Source organism: Drosophila melanogaster, chromosome 3R (assembly GCF_000001215.4).
Source record: "Drosophila melanogaster chromosome 3R".
NCBI classification, from domain to species: domain Eukaryota; kingdom Metazoa; phylum Arthropoda; class Insecta; order Diptera; family Drosophilidae; genus Drosophila; species Drosophila melanogaster.
This window is the reverse complement of record NT_033777.3, coordinates 27,765,010-27,788,046: the sequence shown is the minus strand read 5'-3', so window position 1 is coordinate 27,788,046 and position 23,037 is coordinate 27,765,010. Positions and strand designations below refer to the sequence as shown.

Genomic DNA, 23,037 nt, shown 5'->3' with positions numbered 1-23,037 from the left:
TCGAATTGGTTTTTTTTTTTCCAAGTGTAGGTACACAATGGCAGCGAAACGAATTAATTTTTTCTGTGCGCGACCGTGCCACGGAGTCCGCCTGTCAGTCCAATTTATGTCAAATCTGATTTCGATTTCGAACGGGTATTGACTTTTAACGCTCTCGCGGCACATGCATTCGCGTAGATGATGGAGTCATGGAAGGGCAGAGGTCACGATTCAGTGGTCAGGGGTTGTGGGTTGTGGGCTGAGCGATGCCCAACTGAAATGGGGATTGCTCTTATTACATTTACACACTTACCGACATTTATTGGTTGGCTGGCTGGCAATTATTGAAATGCCTGGCGGGGACTCCCGCTCGTTCTGACATTTATTAAGAATTTATATGTCCGTATAATTTTGATGCGAGTTCGTTACCGATCTTGTTGCCCCCTCTGGTCATTACATGTGCTAATTACATGGCTCCCATCCCAATTTACACTTTACTGATACCAATGTCTAGGGGGGTCGCCATTGGGTCATTGATTTTTCGCGTTCGCTACCAGTCGCTGCCATTCCGTGAGACAGGACAATGTTCATGTTATTAACTAATTTCTTAACATTCTCTTCGTTATTTTGCGCCCGCAGTTTCGCCGGAAATCTCCGTGGAGCGTCCTGTGGTCTTCTCCGGCGAAGGGCACGAGGCCACGCTGGTCTGCATCGTCCACGGCGAAACACAGCCTGAGGTATGTTTTAATTAAATTTCATACATAAATTTTCATTATCGCGCTAGCTCACTTGGAAACACGTACAGCAAACCATACGCCCCCGCAGCGTATGCTACAGATACACAAATACACTGAGACTATAGATACACAGATACTGCGACAGACGGACAGATTCCGATGCCCATATGTATAGGGAATATTCCATAGACTTAGCCGTCTCGGAGAGTCCATTGTTAAAATGCAAGTCGAAAGCAGATGACTGCTGCCACCACGCATTAATTAAAAGTCTACAACGGCAAATTGAAGTGCAACACAAAGTGCAGATAAGAGAAGATAAAAAGGACGACAAAGAAATGGCGCCGAGCATAATTTTAATCAAACATCGCTCACAAAAAGTCCGAGCGAGATGGCGACACTGTGCGAGCGAGAGCCGCTGAGCGTGTCCTTGTCGTCCTGTTGCCGAATGCATTTTCCTACATTCAGAGCTTGTCTGCAGTAATTTCGACTTCACTTTTAGCCCGGCTCTCACTCTCTCATCCTCTGGTGTTTATTTTTGTGCTCTGCGCCTTTTGTCGACATTTAAATTAATACGCTCGGCTATAATTCAAAGTAAAATTGCGGAAGTTGCCAAAGCGGAAGTGAGAAGCGGCGGTCTACCGACACAAAAAAAAAAAACATCAAAAAAGCACAAGAGAAATGCCAAAGAACTGAAAAGAAACCCAAAATGACATGGCGCGCACACAGGCGAGAAGAGCTGGGCGAAAATGGAGGGATTGGGATATAGTAGGGTGATCCTTTGCTACGAAAAGTCAGCCAGAACATTGCTATCATTATTAATATGAATCCTTTAACTAACTTTAATTTATTTATGAAATAGTCAAGCTACACTGGCATTCCCATCATGCAGATGTAATAAGCCCGAAAAACCAAGTCATTGCCCTTAAAACCCGGCTAGATTGCAGATTCCTTTGCCTGCCCAATAAACCCTTATTAAGGACCTTGCAGGACCTTAATTTGGACCAAAAAGTACCCGGGCTCACCCTAACGTACGTAAGAGACGAAACCCGAATAATGACTTGCAACCGCAAATGTCAATCCTTAAAATTATACAGCTCTCCCGTTTCATTTCACTTTGTTTCGTTCCATTTTTGGCCCGATTCGTGGTAAGTCCGACCGCCAGCGACTCTGTGCCCGTTCCACGAATTTTCCGACAGCGCATTAAGTTTTTATGCTATTTAATTTTTAACATTTTCTTTCCATTTTTTTGTTTTTTCGGCCCTCGTTTTGTGGCCGCAAAGAGTTGACTGCTTTCCAGCGAACAGCGTAACTATTTATTTGCCAGCTAGCTGGTGCTTTTTATTTGCTCTGTCCGACACATTTCATTATAGTCGTTGGCCCCCTGACCATTCAGCCCGCCCTGAACCCTTAACCCTTCGCTGGCCGCCATGCCTCGTTTTAACCCCCTGCAGTCGAGCGGCGACGTCAACGCCTCCTGCTTTGCATTGTGCATGCCATCGCCAGTTGACGGAGCTGTGGGCGGTTAAAAGCGGTGTGGGCGTGGCATTTAGTAGTCTTCGAGAATGGCATTTCCGCATGCAATTTTTACATTTGCTTGCCTCTCGCTTCTCGTTTGGCCGCAGTTCGTCATTTTCCCTTCATTCATTTAATGCTTTTCCCTTTCGCCATTTTTTATGTTAAACTTTTCTTTTATTTTTGTATCCCTGTGGCTAAGTGTATACAATTTAACGCTTCCCTTTCGGTTGTTTTTGGGGCTTTTTTTAACGAGCCTCCAACTACTTGACTCTGCTTCACCTGCAACTGCATATATACACATTTCAAGTGTGTGCCACAGACACAGAAAGTTTTTTTGATTAGCTGCAGAGCAGCGTTTTTTTTTTTTTTTTTTTTGCAAAAATGTTAATTAAGGAATTCATTGGCATGTAAACTCTGCAGCGAGCCAAAGGTCAGTTTAATTAGCGTGATAAGAGGAAGGGTAAAGTTGGGCAAATATCTATGGCATGCCATATGTACTGTAATTACGGTCACAAATCTGTTGCATAGAATTTTCATTCTCGTTTTCATCACTGGCGGAATTTAAGCAATGGCACAAAGGTGCAAATGATCGACAGCTAATGAACTAATGAATCCCGATGCAAATAATACGTATATATATATGCCCATCATTGTTTGCATTGTTCTTGTGCGGCGTGCAATTTTAATTATGTCTTGTCAACGATATCCAGGCAGTTCAATGCGGAAAAACCGCACTACATGCCACACGGGGGCTCCATATTAATTATTTAGCGCGCATTGAAAGGTACTACATTCATATATGTATGTAAATCGGTATATGTATATGTATATGTATATGACATTCCCAGACTGCCGCCCATGCATTGGCACTTATGTGCATATTTACATATTAATTACGCATTGCACCACGAGCCCAAGTCTGGCATATTCATAATCCATTGATATTGTCGATTTGTTGCATAATGAATATCATAAACATGCTCTAAGCTCCGTCTGTGTGTCTCTGTGTCTGTGCCACTCCACTGAGGCTAACCTGCCATCGAGCCACCATGCCACCCAACCACCCAACCACCGGGCAGCAACAAAGTCATTAGAGCAATTGTCATTAACATGAGCGACGGCAATGAGACAACATCATTATCAACGTCATCGGGCGGCGGTGGCAGTATTGTCAACGATGTTGTCGCCGTCATCGATGTCGGACGCATTAAACATGCAGCAGCATTTGACAGAGCCATCAACGTCAGCAGCTAACAGCCTGTAATGGGCGTACGTTTGGACAGCCACTGGTCCCTAATACGCCCGCACACCACCCACTACCACTACACCCACTTCTACACCCACTGTCCTAAACAAGGAGCCACTCTGATGAGCTTTCATCGCTCATCAGCGAGCGATGGTGGCTTTGTGGGAAAGGGGAAAAGATATGGCTGCCATGCCGCTACTATGGCTTTTAATTATTTTGCAAATTAATTTCCAAATTGGTAATTTTCTTCACATTTACACACACACGAACGCAGCGCACTTAATGAGTTTTTGTGACCGGGTCGAATCAACGAAGACAGGTTCATGAAGGGTTTACAGATTAGCGAAAGCTAAATGCATTGCATTACATAATTACTCATTTACTAGAAAGGGTCTCTCTAAATATGAAATTTAAGTGGTAATACCCGTATTTCCGTTGAAAGCCTTATTATGCAGCGTATTTATTTAAACAAAATGGGGATTATAGCATATTAAACGTTATGCTCGACAATTAGTTAAACAAAATTAGTTTAAGGCCACTAGATTAACCAAACTTCTGGGGCATAAATAATTCAATTTAACTATGTAACCGTGCAACATGTTGCATATAGAAGTGTGTAAAGTTTGAGGAGATGGCCCGATTATAGACTTAATGACATAGTAGGCCAGCACTCTAAACTGCTGTTCAACTACTGTCATTAATTACGCCAAAGTTATTTATTGTCATTATCTAATTTCTATTAGCTTTTCCCTAGGCGGCAACTTTGGGGAGCAGCTGTGCCGTAGCTCTGACCAATTGGTGTAGGCAACAACTTAAGTCAAACTGTGGCCATTAACAGCGACACCAGCAACACCAGCAAACAAAAAAAAAAAACCAAAAAAAAAAAAGGAAAGAAGCGGCGATTCCACACGCAACTCTCTTATGTGCGTGCCAACGTGGCGTATGCGTAATTCCCACATGCCTCTTGCAATTATTTCCTTGGCTCTCAGTCGCTTTTCCTTTTTGTTTTTGTTCCTTAGCGCGTTTTCACTCGCAGCTGCCACCCATCTAACAACACTCTTCCTTTGGCAATTTCCGCTGTGCCAGCGAACGAAGGTATTGCATAATAGATTGCCAGACAAAACGAAAGGGCAGAGAAGCTGGTGGCCAGGACTCTGGATCCTGGAGCAGGAAAGACGGAATGCCAGTTGGCTGAGGCACGCATACTTTTCAGCTTTCTTTTCTTTCCTTTTTGGCTGATTAGTGTTGATTGGTATTTCTCGCTTTGCTGCTCATCAATGCTAATTTCTTGGGGCTTCTTCGTCTCATTTCGGTTTGTTTTGTTTCGGCCAGCTTCAAAGTTGGCCAAGTTGCTTGTTTCGCATCGATTTCCTTTTCCGTGCGCAGCGAAAGCAATTGAAAATTAAGCGCAAGTGCAAAAGATTGATTGGCGCCACATTTGCGTGGATCTATTAATGAAGTGCACACAGGACTCGGGAACAATCAATTGCCCCATCCGTGTAGCAATTAATTCAGTTAGCTGGTTGGGGAAGCAGGGCAAATATCAAATAAAATAATTTCTGGTCATTTTTCTGCCACGTCAACACTTATGCCTCGTTACGTACGGTTGAAGGAACGATGCCAAGACAATTCTTCAGAACGATGATGATAGTGGTGGTCAAGGGGAATGGGATGCCAAAACTAGAGCTTAAATTAAGGGAAAAAGCGTAAAATCAACAGCACAGCCATTCAGTCGGCTAGAAACAAAAGGCACGAAAAACGCAAACATCAACATTTTGGACAAATAACGGCATGGGAAAAAAAAAACATTTACGGCTGCACACGTACATATACATATACATCGGGAAATGGGTGGAAATGGTTGGAAATATCTAAGCGCGCTGGTGTGAGTTGAAAATATGACAACACATATGCACTGCTGACAGTCATTTTAATGGAATATGCGGCGAAGCACCGCTAGCGTTAACTAATCCAGCCAAATAGGAGCAAATAAATACTAGACTTGCAAATAGAAATGCCACAGATAGCTGGCTACTATCGCCCCACTCACTCTCATCTTGTTTTTACGTTTGCCTCTATTTGTTTTAATATTTGTGCCTTTGTGGCGGACGGGGACTGGAGATTGGATTTCGGTATGTGCGTCATGGCATCGGGCACCTGCTGCTCGTTGTGGTGCTTTTGGAGCTGCCCGTATCCCCTGTTAATTCGTGCGTTCTGTCCTTGCTTATCTGCCGACTGCGTCCCGTATCCGGCCGTATCCTGCCGTATCCTGGCGTATTCTGCCATATCCTCGCGTATCCTGTCTACGAGCTGTCAGCGCGGCGACAGCCCGGCGCTGCAGTGACTCGCGCCCTCAATTCATTTACAAAGCACGCACGGTCCTCTCCGTCTGCGTAGTTGGCATCCAAACACATTCACATGACCGTGAGTCCTTTTTCAGGATTTGTTTGCAGAGGATTCGGGTCTCGCACTTGACACACAAAACATGTTGTCGTAGCTGGCTTCAAAAATATGTTGCAAACAAATAGGTACAAACAATGCCGATTCGTTGCCGAATCGAAGATGAATTTCATGCCAGACGTCGTTGGCCACAACTGCTGGGGGTAAAAATCTGATGGGAAATCAATAATCGTCGGTGGGGCACGTCGATCTGGTTTTCAATTTCAACAAGAATTACGCTTAATTGACGCTCAAGTGACAGCCGCACGAAGTGGCAGTGGAAGTACTCTCGCCGCAAATCGTCTTAACTTTTGCCCCCCAACCGGTGAACCTCCACCACCAAACCCCTCTTAAAAAAAAAACTCTACCACAAAACTCCAACCTCGACCTGGTCCCAGGTACACCGGTTGAAACGCAATCACGCACACCACTCACCTGGACACATTCGCCAGTTCGAAACTCGTGCTCGCCTCGATTGACCAAGTTTTCAATTATTTACAGGTAATTTGGTTCAAAGACACCATGCAATTGGATACCACGGAGCGGCACATCATGGAGACGCGGGGATCAAGGCACACGCTGATTATACGCAAAGTGCATCCGCAGGACTTTGGCAACTACTCCTGTGTGGCGGAAAATCAGCTGGGAAAGGCACGCAAGACCCTCCAGTTGAGCGGAAAACCGAACGTGGCCGTTTTTAATTCACCGCCAATCAGTCAGTACAAGGACAGGTAAGATTTCGATTGCAAGTGGCCATGGATGGGAATCGAGTTTGGGCCACGTGCCAACTTGGACAATGCTTCGGGTCGCCAGGTGGGTTGGCTAATTGCGACTACGGCAGTGCCACGACTTTGTAATTGAGCATAAAATGCAAAATCCGTTGGAAATGTCAGGTGCTCCGGCCTGATTGGACATTAGACACTGCCCCTAGATGTGGCTGATGACGATGATGATGATGATGATGATGCACGGAGTAACTTTATTAGATTAATTTCGTTGACTGACATGGCAACCGAATTACGGACAGCTGGACGGACGGACAACTCTCCGAGCCGCCAGTGAGCAAACGTAAACGTAACGTATGAAACTTTTAATTGGATTAGCTGTCATCAAACACACGCACACATAAGGGGGCACAGGCAGACAAAGGCGGATGGATATGGAGGGGGCGTTGGTGGCAAAGTGCGGGGATAGTCAGCCAAGCGACAAACAAGCTCACATCTCACGTCACACCACTCGAACGAAATGGCAGAAGAAATAGACACAGATAGACCGACAGCTAGATAGCTTTGCAGCGTGTTTTTTGTTTGTTTTTTTTTTTTGTTTTTGCACAAAACGATGTCGGCCAGGTTACACCTTTCAATAATTCAAACCAAATGAAATCCAATAATCTGCTGCAAAAAGGTCAAAGCGGGCCAAAACGTCAGCTGTAATTGCGAGCATAGCAGCCATATTGCGCATACGCCATACGCAGCCATATTAACGCAACTTTGCAAAAAGCAACTAACCGAACATTTTGGCCATGTCAACTTTGGCGCTGATTTCATTTCGTTTCATTTGCTTTGATTCCCTGCCGCCGGAAACTGCTGCCGGCAATTAAGCTACCAAAAAGCCCGAATCGAGCATACAAAGTACGCAAAAGCGCCTTTTCCTTCTTTTTTTTCCGGTCCCTTCTCAGCCGTCTGGCGCCAGTCGCCGGCTCTTCAATTGTTAATAATCATTTTTATTGCTTGCGTTAGTTTTATGCTATATGCGAAAAGTTTCCTGATTGGCGTTTTATGTTTTTATTGTGCCCAGGACTTGAAGTTATTAGTTCGCATGGCCTAATAATCATACAGAATACATTCGAGGGCAAAACAAATGATGGGCCGTGCCGACACAAACAGGATGCCAAAGGACTTTCGTCCTCTATGCCATCAGCATCCCAATGCTGATTAACATTCAAATTGTGTGCCGACTTTATCGCAAAGCAATGAACTTGCGCCTTTTGTAATGGCGTATTGCGACATCCCAGGACGAAGTGGGGCATCCGTAATTAGTTGTTGTTTACTTGAGCAGCTCCATTGGAGTGTGGCCATAAATAACTTTGTCCATCGTCTGCCGGCTAATGAGCTGTTCCGACTTTAAAGAACGGCATTGCCCCAACCTTTAAGCCAACCGTGGGGCAATGGCCAAAAATGCAGTTTCAAGTTTCACCCACCTCCACTTGGCTTCCTAATCGCGGTACAATGCACCCAGCTGAAGGAGTCGGGGTCGGTCATATAACTTCATTTACACTTGAGATGAGAATGTGGCAGGACTGTTGGCTTTTCGGTTGAATGGACGCATTGTGCGAGCAGTTTCAGTTACCCAGGAACCAAGCACTGAGATGCGAGCAGCCAATAACAATGGCGAGGGCGGGCATTATGTTAAGACTGCAGCAACAGCAAACGACGGACGACGAACCTCGAAGCCCGAGCTCCTCAACCCCGGGATCCCTTACTCCCGATCCCGATTCCCGGACAACAAAGCGGCTGGCTGCTGGCTCATACGCAGTATCTTAACCCAGCCATTGTCGTCAGCCATTGATTACGTTGTTGTTGTCACTCTGGAGGTCCCTATTCCCAACCTCCTGCCCCGATGCCCTTCCAGCATCTTGACGTGACTGCCGGCTGCGTGTTGGCCTTAACTGCAGTGGCTGAAGCTCTCAATGGAGAATTTAACAATTACATATTGATTGCCAGCGCCTCGGAATAAATCCCCCGCCAACTGTTGCACGCGAAAAACTTTGCGATAACCAAGCTACTCACTCACTCGCTCACTCACTCACTGACTCACTCCGTCCTCCATTTTCAGATACAACATCTCCTGGGCCGTCGACTCGCACTCTCCCATCGAGGAGTACAAGCTGTCCTTCCGCAAGTTGCCGCAAGGACACGAGGTCGTTGGCAATGCCATCGACTCGTCCTCCTCCTCCTCGTCGATGTCCTCCTCCTCGTCCCAGATGTACGGCTCTGGGCTACATGCGCATCGGATTGGCAGCAACATGGGCGGACTGTCCGGACTGTCTGGCAGCGGCAGCTACTCCGGCTACGGCAACGTGATTCACTGGGGCCACAACGACTGGCGCAACGTCGTCCTGCCGGCAGTTCCCGTTTCGCACCACTACGCCCAGGGCATGAGCTACATGGTACGCGGCCTGGATCCCGATCAGCATTACGAGGCCACCGTGCAGTCCAGGTTAGTCGGATGGTGTCAGATTATAAGAGCAAAACTTTACGGCGCACTGTAGGGAGTTTTAAGCCGCACAGTGGAGCTGGGAGCCGAGATTAAGTTATGAGATTAGTTAGATGGGATATTGTTCTATGAAATAGATTGACGGAGTGGAGTAATATGCAGTTTTGAGCCCACGGTTCGCTGCAAGTGAGCCAACCTGGCTAATTTGACCACTCGAGATATTATTTATAGTCGCATAACGGGCGAGCTGCCATCATTAGCAATCATTTGCATATTAATACCGGTTATGTTACTAAGCTCCATGATTAATACAGCAAACGGCTATCCATTTCAGGAATCGATACGGATGGAGCGATTTGACCAACAGTTTCGTCTTCTCCACATCATCAAATGGTGAGTACACTCGTTCAGCAGTAATAACTCGTTCGTTCTGTAGCTTGTGCAAACACAATAGAGCATCCTTTCCGTGTGGCAATCATGCAAATACTCTTACACAAAATTACAGAAAAAAACCCGCTTGTACCACTTGATTGGCACAAGTCGTTTAATCCCTTAGGGTATTACTACCTCGGCTAGCCGTGGGTCAATCGAATACATATCATTTGCTTGTGTGCTTTCTGTTGCTGGCTGTATGCATAATAATTTGGTATTATGCCCTGATTTCGACGATAATCCACAAAAATCACAATGAAGCTGCAGCAGGCAAACAGAATGGCAAGCCATAAAAATAGCAAAGAATAAAATTCTCCAATCGCTTTGTATCGCAGCCCGAGGAGAAAACATGTTCAAGCTGTCATAACTTAATGCAGTTAAATTTATTGCCGAAGCTGGCCAGTGAAGCGTGAAGTGAACACGTCGCTTTCTCGTTTGTTTTCGCTGCGAGAGTTTCCGCAATCAATTCACACCCAGACACTCAGACCACCTTGCACATGCACAGCATGTCTGTTATCACACACAGTCCTTAGTGCACTCGCACATAGAAATCGCAGCTTAATGAATTCTTTGATTGGTGATCATCTTCGCTGCTCATCTGGGTAAACATTAACCACACCACAGGATCGTGGGATCTTCATCATTGTTACCTTAAACCACATCAAAAGTCCAAATATAATCGATTTGATACAACACAAAACACAACTTTTGTCAAAAAATTAGATATTTCTAAAGCATTTTTAGTTGCAATATGACTAAAAATGGTCGTATAGCTTGAAGAATGACAGTTTTGTGTAGCTTTTTATCAATACTAACGATCCCTATCACTCTTTGGTGGATATGGGAAAAAAAATTTTTCGATGAAATTTTCACTTTTTTGTAAGGGGTAACATCATCAAAATTTGAAAAAAATCGAAAAAAATTAACATTGCCAATTTTGATTACCAGTCGTTAGGGAATTAAATTAGGAGTTTAAAAAGGCATGCCATTCCATATTTGGACAATTATTTTCTGATTTATGGGTGAAAAACTGATACATTTTTGACGGAAAATCGGTAGATCGAGTTTTAGTTGATTTTAATACATTTTTTGACCATAGCTTCACTAAAAATGGTCTTAAAGTTAAAAGAAGCATTGATTTTTGTAGCTAATTAGCAATGCTAACGTACCCTATCATTTTTTGGTGAATTTCGAAAAAAAAATTTTTTGACGAATTTTCACTTTTTTGTAAGGGGTAACATCATCAAAATTTGAAAAAAATCGAAAAAAATTAACATTGCCAATTTTGATTACCAGTCGTTAGGGAATTAAATTAGGAGTTCAAAGAGGCATGGCATTCCATATTTGGACAATTATTTTCTGATTTATGGGTGAAAAACTGATACATTTTTGACGGAAAATCGGTAAATCGAGTTTTAGTAAAAAAAAATAGTTGATTTTAATACATTTTTTGACCATAGCTTCACTAAAAATGGTCTTAAAGTTAAAAGAAGCATTGATTTTTGTAGCTAATTAGCAATGCTAACGTACCCTATCATTTTTTAGTGAATTTCGAAAAAAAAAATTTTTGACGAATTTTCACTTTTTGGTAAGGGGTAACATCATCAAAATTTGCAAAAAATCTAAAAAAATTAACATTGCCAATTTTTGTTACCAGTCGTTAGGGAATAAAATTAGGAGTTCAAAGAGGCATGGCATTCCATATTTGGACAATTATTTCCAATTTTATGGGTGAAAACTGATTAATTTATGACCAAATATAAAAGAAATGACCTTTAGCAACGAATTCTATTATATTTGCAATCATTTTATTTTGAGTATTTGTACTTAAACATATTTAAAATGAATTTCTTTGCTTTCGATGCCAATAATTGGGAGAAGGCAAAAGAACTTGGGTAAATATGGTCCAATCCTCGTGCTGTATCAAGTATACGCCACGTTGGCAGTTACTTTGACTGCCAGTTGATAAATTTGCGGTTGAGAAAATCTCCATGTGTGTGCATAACTAATTGATGGCGCACAGTCTTGGCACTGCATAATGAGGGTGAAAAATCAAATAAGGGCACAAGGCGGCGCTAATTGGATGTTGGCGAGCCCGGAAGTCCTGCTAAGTTCCTTGAAAGTCACCTTCGTGACGGCAATAAATAAACAAAGATGCAATGCGTCGATGGCGGTACGAGCAGGTGGATAGATGGGTAGATCTCTAAATGCACACTCGAAATCCATTTATATGCAAAACTATTGTTGCGTTGCATACGGAATTCGGGCAGCTGGAAAAGCGGGAAGCGGGAAGCAGGAAAGACAGGGGAAAAACGTCAGGGAAAAGTGAAGAAAACGTAGGTCTGCCAGCGTGAAATGTGGCGCGCACAGAAAAGCGATTTTCCATGCAAATGACGCACATTTGGCGGCGCCGGCTCCAGATCCGCTGTCTTTTGCCATCTTTTGGCTGCCATGCCACTGCCAGTGCCTCTGCAACTGGAACTGCCATGCGAAATGCATGCAAATGCAAATAGTGCACGGTTCAGTGCCGTTGCGGCTGTTGCAGTTACGCTGATGGGTCTTCTGTGCCCCGTTCTTGGGGCAAACAAACGCATAAATATGCAGTGGCAACAGCCACAGCCAGCAATAAGAACAATAACAAAAGAAATATGCAATAAACACGCACATGGTGAGTGAAATACTCGAACTGCCAGCCGGCAGGGACAAAGCGAAGCGGTGAAAATTTAATAAAGCAAAACGTGAATGCCGCACACTCACAAAAGGGTTTTCCCTTCGCGCTCGGAAAAGCTATAGCAATTCGATGCCGGCAAATGGTATCGATGTCGCCTGCCGGCAAGACGTGTTGCTTTTGACGATCCTGGTCCTGATGCACATGTATCCGCATAAGATGCTGGCATATGGCATACGAGCTCCTTGCGCCTCCAATTTCATTACGCGCCATTGAAAATGCCATTCCATAGCGCTCCATCGATTGCGAACTGCAACTTCGTTGGCGGCAATTTATGGCTGCGCTTTGTGCTAATGGAAATGACTTCATTATATTTTCGAAACGTAAACAATTTACGCAATTAGTGACCGAGCATGCGATGCAATAATAACCGCAGCAGCCCCACCACCACTATCACTACCACCACTGCCAACGAGGTGCAATCGAGCAAAGCGGCAACTAATGAGCCCGGAGTGTCATAACAACAATCCTCGCACAATAACCGTAACACTAAAGGACGAGAATTGTCCTAGGACTGTACACACACTCACTCGCCATACACACAAGTAGAGAGAAGGGCAGACAGGCAGTCAGAGAAATATCAGCAGTTCATTTACCTGTGCACCTCAGCACGTAAACGTGTCCTGGAAATGGAGCAAGGTGGCCCGCAGGACTCCTGCCCTCCTGTCCTGGCAACTAAGGGAAAGAAAATGCCAATTGAGCGCTACCTGCAGTTCACATTTGGTCTCCATTCGCCACGCATTTAAGAACCTTGGATCCGCAATATGACGAGCTTCCACAGGTAGACACATTCCAGCTGCAGATGACGTTTGTTGAAACAATAGCACTTTGTACGGTAAAGCCAATGGGAAGTTCAACAAGTAAAAGTTAGAAGAAAAGGGGGTTTCCTTTGTGGTGTAACTACTGATAATAACTAACGGAATTAATATAACGTTATCAGCTTAAGGGGTTTTATGAATGTACAGTAGAATGTATGGTACTTCAAGCTCAAAGAAATTATATTTTAATGGCAGATTTGAGCCAATATCTTTATCCATTCACATAGCGTTCATTACAGCTTAGAAAGACAATTTATGCGGCATATAATGGGTCAGCTTAAGGATACCCAAAGGACATATCAACTTCGATTTTCCTCAGCCATATTATCCCCATTGCGAATGGCCTCCAAGTGCATTTAATTTTTACGATACTTCGTCTGCCATCGCGACCCATTGTGTCGCTGATATTATCCTTGTTGCCATTGTTTTTGTGTATGTGCGTTTGTGTGCGTGTGTGTGTGTGTTGCCATTGTCAAAGCCCCAATGCGTGGATGTGACTAGGAGGGCGGTAGAGGAGGAGATCGTAGAATAGACTCCCCGCCAGGTATGCAGCCATTTACATCATGGAGTTCAGTTATAGTAACGACAGTGGAGCACGCGGGCTCATGGGTCAGGGGTTACGGCGAGCAGGCAGCACATAGAGATATAAAAAATAATGCATTTTGTGCACGCGAAAAAATACTCGACATAAAGCAAAAAAGAAGTTAAATAAAATTACAGCATAAAGTAAGGCAGCGATGGTGTGTGAATGCGAATGTTTGTGCGGGAATGTGGGCATTGGGCGGACGTTTGGCAGTAAGGAATATCAGAAAATGAAAGACTCGTTGAAAGTTGCGTAAAACTTGCTGAAACTGCCAACTGAGGAGCTGCTGCAATAACAGCAATAGCAAACGCAACAGCAGCAGCAACACCAGCAACAGCAACAAGGCATTCAAACGATGACAAAGTGGACCCTTACTGCATGTCCTTTAGAATGCGTCGGGGCGACGTCGCCGCTCCTGGCACTGAGCGTCTGCTCGAAAACTTTCAATTTACTCGTCCTAGTCGACGACGGCGGCCATCGTGTCCTCCGGCCCCAGAACCAGAACCAGCCCCATTCCACACCCCTTTCCTTCTTTTTTTTTCCAGGCCCGTCCCTGTGCGTTTGAAGCTTTTGTGTTGCCGCTGGGAATACTTTAGTCGAGGCCCCGCCGAACAACTGCAGCAGCGTCATCGCTTTTTGCGTTCCATTCTCTTTTTTTTCTGTTTTTCGTTTTTTTTTTTTTTTTTGTTTGCCTCCATGTAAGTTGGAAAGTTTGTCCAGGGCACACACATATATAGAAGAATCGGGGAAAAAATGCAAGAAAAGATGGGAGAAAATGAGGCAAGAGCCAGCCGAAGTTTTGTGTAGTGGCAGCATAACAAGCACACAGGCAAAAATAGCACCGCCGCTGCTCTCAGTTGCAGTTGCAACTTGCAAGATGTGTAATGCGAATTCTCCACGTGAATGTTATGTTTATGTAAAGTGCAGGTCCCACAATGCCAGCCCAACACCATGGAGCTTTTGGAGGAGCCACAGACAGACAGACCGAAAGACTGGGGGACAAGCAACTGAGACACTGTTGCTGGAGTTCCTGGCCACAAACGCTGAGTGCTTGCATGCAAAGGAATGTGAAACTGCATTATACTGCCATGGCAGCATAAGTATTCCGCCGTTGATGAGCTTTAATCTGGGCTTTAAGGGTCGGACGAGGAGCCACTCTGAACCCGGGAATAAAACAAACCAGATATAATGGAGAGCCAAATCCGTGCGGTCAGCCGGCGACAAACGAGCCACTGGTTCGCGTGGGGCATTGTTGAAACATCGCTGCCGGGCTGCCAAACTTGAAAATCCGCGGTGAGGCAGCGCGCTGCTGCGTTTTGCGAATCTCTAATAAACTAGCAGCACAGCCCCGGGCTTGGGCTATGCCACGACCATCGTGTCACCTGTGCGAAAAATCGGATTTGCCTGCTGTACTTACCACGCACCGGCAACAAACATCACAACAACGTCCTTACACAGAGAGAAACATGTTGATCAAAGGCGAACTACAAATTAGAGACCACATAAAAGCCGTAATGAAACATTTCTAAGCCAAAGTTGGCATCTTAACCAGATTAAAACCCATTGCGATTTGACATCTAGCACCGCTTTTATTTCTGTGTAACGGCTGACCAGCAAATTCGCGTCCGTCCATGTCGATTGCATTCGGCCATTTGTATTTGTTGCCGCACCGCAATGCTATAACGTGAAAAGCGCGTGGAGGATGTGGAAGCTGTGTGCCGCATGGCCAGGATGTGGGTGATGTGGGAGCTGTGGGGGGGTTGCGAAACCGGACAGGTGCCGAAAAGCGTACCCGGAGCGGACCCACTCGCCACTGCGGCGTCATCGATGGATGCGCGCTTATTTAGCTGCGCAAACGAGAAATCACAAGTGACGTTACGGTTTTGTGCCGCCAACCGCAAGCAATAAAAGTCGTCACGACAGCAGGACAGTGGGGCTGCGCATTGGGGAATGGGCAGTGGGTATGGCATTAGCCAATCGGCCACATGGTCACGAGTCCAGCTGCTGCTGCTGCTGCTGCTGCTGCTCCTGCATCCTTTTTGCCATCACGGGTACGTGGCCGCGTCTGTTTTCATTACGAAATTGCCGGCGTTAGCTGGCACCGCAATTGACAATTTGCTTTTATTTTATGTTGACAGTTGGGGAATTTATATGGTAATGCCGGGGGAGTTTCTGTGTGTGCATTGCCCGTCGGCCATTTTTCTTAGTCGCTTTACCGCCAACAGCCATCGGCGAACGACTAAATGGCCAAATGAATAGAGACATACGAGAGCGCTTTGGAAACATTTGATGCACAGGCAGAAGACAGTCTCGCTCGAAAATTGGTGCGTAAAGGTGATTCTTTTAGAATCTAACAATCTATCTAACAATCTACCATTTTTACATAAACCAAAATTCTAAAGGATCTATATTTTAATGGCTTTGGGAAAATATGTTGTTCATATTTTTATGATCTTGTACGACCTGCTCATAAAAGCATCGTTTCGAAGGAGTTCGAAAATGAGAGTAGTCATGTTTTGGAGGCGTTGGCAACCTAGATGCCTCGATAGATAAGCTGTCCCGGTTGCTGGCCAAACACGTGTGCAACATGCAACCTACATTGATACCACGTCCGGCACTTGGCGCCGCCTCGCAGACCCATTCTTCGCCAGAAAGCAGCTTCCATCCGGAGGAGAGTCCGATGTTGGCTGTCTATTAAAAGTGTCAGCAATCACTGGGGGCGGGGCGGCATCCTTTCTTGTTGACTGGGGGGCATGTGGAGCATTGAGGAGATGTGTGTGCTTTAGATATGTCGCTGCCGACTGGTTGGCAGGCCATCAAATATTTATAAGATTTATTCGCCCGCAACTTGTGACAGTGTGGCAATCGACAGCGGCAGACAAAGAAGTCGATGTCCCTGGCAGCCAGGACATTTCATTAAAATCGATGTGCGGACGGATGATGCATGTATGTATATATGTACACACGTATTATTGTATAAGTGTATATGTGCAGGCAGGAGCTGATCCTGGTCCGTAGGTCGCCTCATTTACGGGTGTTTACTGAGTCAGATTCGCCCTTTGAAGCCCGACTCCAGTGGCCAAATGCTCATTTGTCATTATTGACAGATGCAGCACGTTGCCAATTTAATTGGCGGCCTTAACGAAATGATCTGGTATCCGAGCATCCGAGCATCCGAGCATCCAAGCATCCGTGGAATGCGTGGACTGACCTCGTCGTCATACAGCCCACCTACTTGCCTGCTAGCAGCCCACTTGATTGGCCATCTGCATCCGCATTCGCAGTCGTTGGCGCAAAAGTAAATCCGCCTGATTGCAGATTGCATTTTAAGCGTTAATGATTTATTTGCCCGCATGTATTTGATTTAAATATCGGCAGCAGTTTGGGGCACTTAATGCAATCTACCAGCACCAGTAGGCCCTGGCAACCATCGCACTATCCCTACTTTCAACTATCCTAACTTTCAACGACTGCTACACGTACTAATTGCAGATGGACCTGTCGATCTGTCAACATTTTTGAATCACGGTCTGTCAGGTTAGTCTTGCTCTAGCTCTAGTTCTATCTCTTTCTGCCATCCAGCTCTTTCTCTTTCTAACTCTCATTCCCTCTCTCTCTCTCTCTCTGTCTTAATCTGTATCTGTCTGCCTCCCTCTCTTTCTAACTCTTTGCATGTTTCTATCTGCATGATATTTATTTTTTAATACCTTGTGCACACAGCTCGATATTTGCGCTAAGCCATACGGAATAACTGAAATATAGCAATATAATAATAAGAAAATAAAATCGGAAATAAACCAAATACTATATACGTTTGTCCGGACAGTTTACCAACTATTTGGCGTGCCATTTCCGTTGCCATTTCAATGCTCGATCAAAAACAGAAAACTACGTAGACGAGAGCCGAAAACAAGTTTTAATGTATGCCATTCAAAGTCCGTTTAGATGGTACGTGTGCATGTGTGCGTGTTTGTCCTGGCGAGGTGTATTTCATATATATATATATATCCCCATATATCCATACATCCATATATTCGTATATCCACATATCCATAGCCATTGAGTACATTTCAATCTGTTGACTTGCATGCCCGACCAATTTGTTTTACGACCGTATATAGAGCAATGAATATGGAAATGCACACATTCGTGTGCGATATGCGATATGGATTTCTATGTACCATTTCTTTTTGAGGCTTTTGCGAGTGGATTAATAAAAGCGTATGCAATCCATCTTTATTGCAGATAACGAGATGAGAGATCTGAGCGTCACCTTCTACGGCAGCAGCGCCATCAACCGACAGAAACTGGGCCTTCTGGCCCTGAGTTCCGCCACTTTGGCTCTGAGCCTGCTCGTGGCCTAATTGCTTTCCAATTCGACCTGAGTTACGAATTTCACCGCCAATAGCACAGTAAAGTGAATCGATTGACTTTGATCTGGGATAGTCGAACGGAGATTGGACAGCAAGGATACCCAAGGATACCCAAGGATATCGCGGTCCTGCACAACACTCTTAGTCGTTTATGATAGCCTAAGCGATGATCCACATAGGCATAAGCATTTCTCAATGTTCGACTCGAATTTCTCAAGCAAATTTAGTGAATTAATCAAGAAACGCAAAACGGAACCATTCATTATACATGTAACAATCAATGTAAAAGAGCATGCAACTGTTCAAACTAGGACCCATAAAACATTCACTACACCCACTCACAGCCACATTTGCCGACCATTCCAGCACTCAAAAATAAGTAAAGAAAACCCACTGTACATAGATTTTATTGCATACTCCTAGGTATAAACTGCACCAAAGAAATAGTCACTCGACGACCGAAAAAAAATACATTTAAATATAACTAGTATGTACTGGATGATGGCCACAGATGAGCCGGGGGTTAAGCTACCGGCGTCACGGCGGTGTGTGGAGTACTTTGTAGCATTTTGCGGATAGTTAATTTAATTAATACATAAATGCATAAACTAATTATTGGATACGGCACTGCCACTGCGCGCCACACCATGCGTTTTAGTCAAATTCAAAGTCCCCCAGTACTCCAACTAATTTGCAGCATTCGAGACGGAGTGCATTTGAATGGCTTACAGCAGACAGCGTTTTCTAGCTTTTTGCAATTTGTATGTATGTAGCGCTAAGTAGCTTAATTGACCGCATAAATGCAATTAAATTAGTCAACAGACCTATTGATTTGGTATGTAAATTAATCGACACACGAAAATGGCAGCGTATAGAAGCTTCCACATGGCTATTGGATTACAATTAGTGCGTAAGTGTAAATAAATATGATTGATGATGGCTAACAGTAAATACCAGTGAATCGCAAACAGTAATAACTATAAATATATATATATATATATATAGAAATTCCCGAACTTGCCGGGCTTTAACTCAGACACCGAACAGTGGGTGTGGCCAAGGTTGTTTTATGTAAATATAGTGCACCACAGTCATTCGAAATCTCATGATATATGTACTTACAGTTCGATACTCGTATTGTTGCTTCAGAACGCAAATGGCACCTTTCTCGTTTGGTTTTCCGGCACCCTCGAATTATCCTTTTTGGCAATCCGAAACCAAAGACCAGAAGACCGGACAGAAATCGCACCCCTTAGATGCAGTCACACGTATGAGCTAGAGTTTAAGTGAATATTGTAATGAGATTAACGACAATGACGCCTACATATATAAATAAATGTATAGGAGAGTAATATTTAATTAATTACAAAACTCAGCCACATACAAGATACGCATTCTGCTTTTCTAGAATTAAATGAGGTGGTTAAATAACCAAATAAAAAAAACTTAGCATAGAGCCATATGTGTAATTAATACTGCTGTCGAACGATTGGCCACACAAAGCGAAAAGTGAATTACAGTAAAGTATAATTTGTGTTAATGTGAATGTAAATGGATGTGCAACAAGCGATACAATTAATATTACAAAACGCCACAGATAACGTTAAATCCCTAAAGTTCCCAAATTTCCCAGGCCCCCAAATCATCAATTCCCCCAACCGATTCCCACTCAAAGTTGCTTTGGTCCGGCGACTGGAGCCCATCGATAAGTTAGCTAAATGATGATGAGATGATGACGATGAAGTCGGTTCTCAGTATATATATATACACCTGATATAGCGATCGAGCCGTTACTTGTATGTGTAATTTACAGCTTAGTTATAGTTATCCGATTTTGTTAAATGCAAAAAGAAATACCAAATCTACTTTAACGTAATTATAAATGCTAACCCACACCAGAACATTTTCGGTATTGAATGTATATGTGACTAGAAACCGTATGTGTATGTATATTTGATTATTTTGTAAAATTTTTCAAAAACTATAAATAAAGTCTATATTACCATATTAATGTAAACCCGAGGCTTCAACCTTTTCTCTGTTTTCTCATAATTTATGCAGGCCCTTTTCAGAATGTATTTTTCCACTTCTGCCGCTGGAAAGTGGATTGCCCTCCGCAGAACGATGATGCTCATCAAGCACCCTTTACCGACTCCCTCTCTTGCCTCCTTGGAGACGTTGCAAAATAAACACAGATGCAGTTGCAGCTGCAGACGCTGAGATTCTGAATCAGATTCAGATAGAGATGCAAAGATGAAAGGATGCAGCTGGCGGCGTGCTCGTTGCGTAAATGCAAACTTGGTTTATTTTATTTACTCCATCCAGTTGTCATAGCCCAATGCAGCCGGCTCACCTTTTGTATGTTGCTCGGTGATGGCTGTGTAGACATTTAAGTGAGCCGGCGCAGAGATGACGACCCAGCCATTCACATTTACGCTCGCACCCAACCCGTCCCATCCGTCCATCCACATGATGGAATGGAAATGAAAATGGAAAAGTTTTCGTGCCGCCTCCCAGCATCCACAGCCACATTCGCATCCACTCGAGTGCCAGATTGGAGTAGCAATGGTTACACAAGCTCTGCTGGCAGCTTCAGGAAAAACTTTAAATGGAAAATTTGACAGACAGACATAACGGTATTTTAAATGCGATCCGAATCACACATATGCGTCCCAGCAGCATTGTGTGTCCATCAGCAGCTTAGGCGATATGTTCAGCACATTCTATAGCATATATATGACTATATCCTCGGCTCACCTACTCCAAGTCCGAGGAGAGTTCAAAGTGTGCTTTCTGTGGTGGGGTGAATGGAAAAGTTTAGCCGGCTAATGAAATGGCGGCTGGCCGGGATCAAAGAACGTGTGCCGCACGGCATTAGTATCGCGCTGCATTTTATAAAAAATAAATACATATAATTTAGCCCAAAGCAGGAATAAAGAGAACAAATTCATGCCGGTGGAAATTGCAAGGTGCAAATGGCATGAAATTACCGCAAAGAACTGGCGACCCAAAATGTCTTGCTTCCGTTCCCTCTCCTCCTTGTCCCCAATCGAAAGTGAATGGGAGATGGGGCTGGGGAAGTTCCGTGAGGGGGGGGGGGGTGTGTGTGTGTGTGTGCAGGACAAAACCCAAAACAAGTCACCAAATCTTCCACACGTACGTATGAATGCGCCCATGTGCGTGTGTGCACCTCATTTCCGGCCATTGTTTTCGGCCCCGTACACGAGTCTCCTGCCTGCTGGGGATGTCGTTTAGTCGGTTCCTGCATTTCGGTGCACTGAGAGAAGCAAATGTGATTCAAGATTGCTAGATAGGCCAATCAGCCTTTAAAGGTTTTACTTCAGCACGAAACATAGTTGAAGAAGTAATAGGGTTGCCTGTAGTAGCAATATCCATGAGAATCTGTTAGCTTGTAGTAGAGAGATAGCTTTTGATTAACTCTAGACTTAACTATAATCTTTTTTAGATTCAATTAATTTTAGTTAATTTTTCAGTGCACTGTTTCGCTCTGTTCCCAGTTCTGGTTCGGGGTGCTGTTCTCAATGCCATTCTCGTTGGCGTAGTCGTGCCCGTTCTACTTCCTGTTGTCGTTTGGCTGCTGTTTTCACGTTATGAGCTACTTGTTGTCCCGGTGCCGGGGCCTCCTGTATCCAGCTCCTGTATCCAAACATACGCAGATGCGGATGCGGATCCGTAGGCCTGGTGCTGCGTGTGTGCGACATGTTTACATAAAGTCCTTTACCGCTTCTAATGCATTATGGCAACAACACGAACGCCACTCGACGCTGCTTGTGTTTATCGTACGTTCTTGCCCCGGAGCCTTGCCTCGACTGGGCTAGTTGAATGCGACAAGCGGCAACAGCAGCAGCAGGATAGGAGGGGTGCAACCTGCAGCATGCAACGTGCAACACACAGGCACACTTTGAAATATCACAGACGCATCGCACACAGACACACTGCTGCTGCTGCTGCAACAAAGACACACACACTCAGCGCCGCATACATATTTGCATACGATATTTATTATGCTAAAAATAAGCCAAGATTTAAAAGCAGGCGAAATAAGGCCAACTTGCCTGTGTGCCGGCGGTTCCTCCATTCCGAGCTGCATAATGAAGGCGAGGCGGGAAAAAAAACAAATGTCATGACAACTCTCACTCAAGCAGCCTTCACACCTGCCTTTCGCTTTTGCACAGTCTGCTCCGTATCCGTATCCCCTTTGTGCCACCGGAAGTGGGTCACGTATGCTCGCTCTCCTGGGTCTCCTCAGGCTCCTTGGTCTCCTCAGGCTCCTTGGTCTCCTTGGTCGCCTTGTTCGCCTTGGTCTCTTGGTCGAGACAAAGCGGGGTTGCCTGTAATTAAGCCCGCGATGATGATGGCGTCGTTGCCAAATGGGCTCCACGTTTGTTCCTCAAGTGCCTGCGCCGGATGTCGACTGCTTGGGGGAATCTGGTGATTCGAGTTGTGAGCGCAGCCAACCTTTGAAAATTAACTTAAATTTTTAAAAGCTTAATTCGCTTGCCAGTTTGCTAAGCGGGGCCTAAGACGCCTGTAATGCGTTTAGCGATAGGCATTTGCATGCTTTTAGGCGCGCCGCATCTACAAACAAAACAGAGCAATAAAAGCGAGAAGCAAAACAAAAGGCTGCCATAAAAAGTGCTAAATCCATTTTGCAACAGACGGCGGATGGATGCCCACCCACCGAACCACCCACTCGCCAGCCAGCCAGCCAGCCAGCCAGCCAGACTGCCTGTGCGTGTAACAAGTGCCACTCAAAAAAGAGCGAAAAAAAAGGTGGAGAAGAAAAGGCGGGCTAGATGGAAACAATGAAGGCGAAAAGCACTTAATAGGCTGCCACAGCGCCGTTGACATGGCCATTTATATGCCGCAACTTGGCAGCGTTTTTAATTCATAATGCAGTGGAGGGAAACAAAGGCGGCGCTAACGGGGGGCGTGGCCCCTGCGCAGGAT

The 23,037-nt window shown here is 44.7% G+C and overlaps 1 protein-coding gene across 3 annotated transcripts in view; it reads left to right on the top strand.

Moving 5' to 3' along the window:
- The window catches only part of CG34353 (uncharacterized protein), a 137,878-nt gene extending 117,797 nt beyond the window's left edge, over positions 1-20,081 (top strand). The window contains exons 8-13 of one of the 3 annotated variants that reach the window (NM_001300642.1): positions 619-716; positions 6,418-6,647; positions 8,752-9,135; positions 9,467-9,525; positions 17,186-17,230; positions 17,939-20,081. In NM_001300642.1, the coding sequence (NP_001287571.1) occupies positions 619-716; positions 6,418-6,647; positions 8,752-9,135; positions 9,467-9,525; positions 17,186-17,230; positions 17,939-18,057 (935 nt within the window). In that variant the 3' untranslated portion in view covers positions 18,058-20,081. The remainder of the gene's footprint in view (positions 1-618; positions 717-6,417; positions 6,648-8,751; positions 9,136-9,466; positions 9,526-17,185; positions 17,231-17,938) is intronic. The other 2 variants (NM_001260413.1, NM_001104479.2) reach the window with 2 other exon arrangements.
- Positions 20,082-23,037: the final 2,956 nt, after the last annotated feature.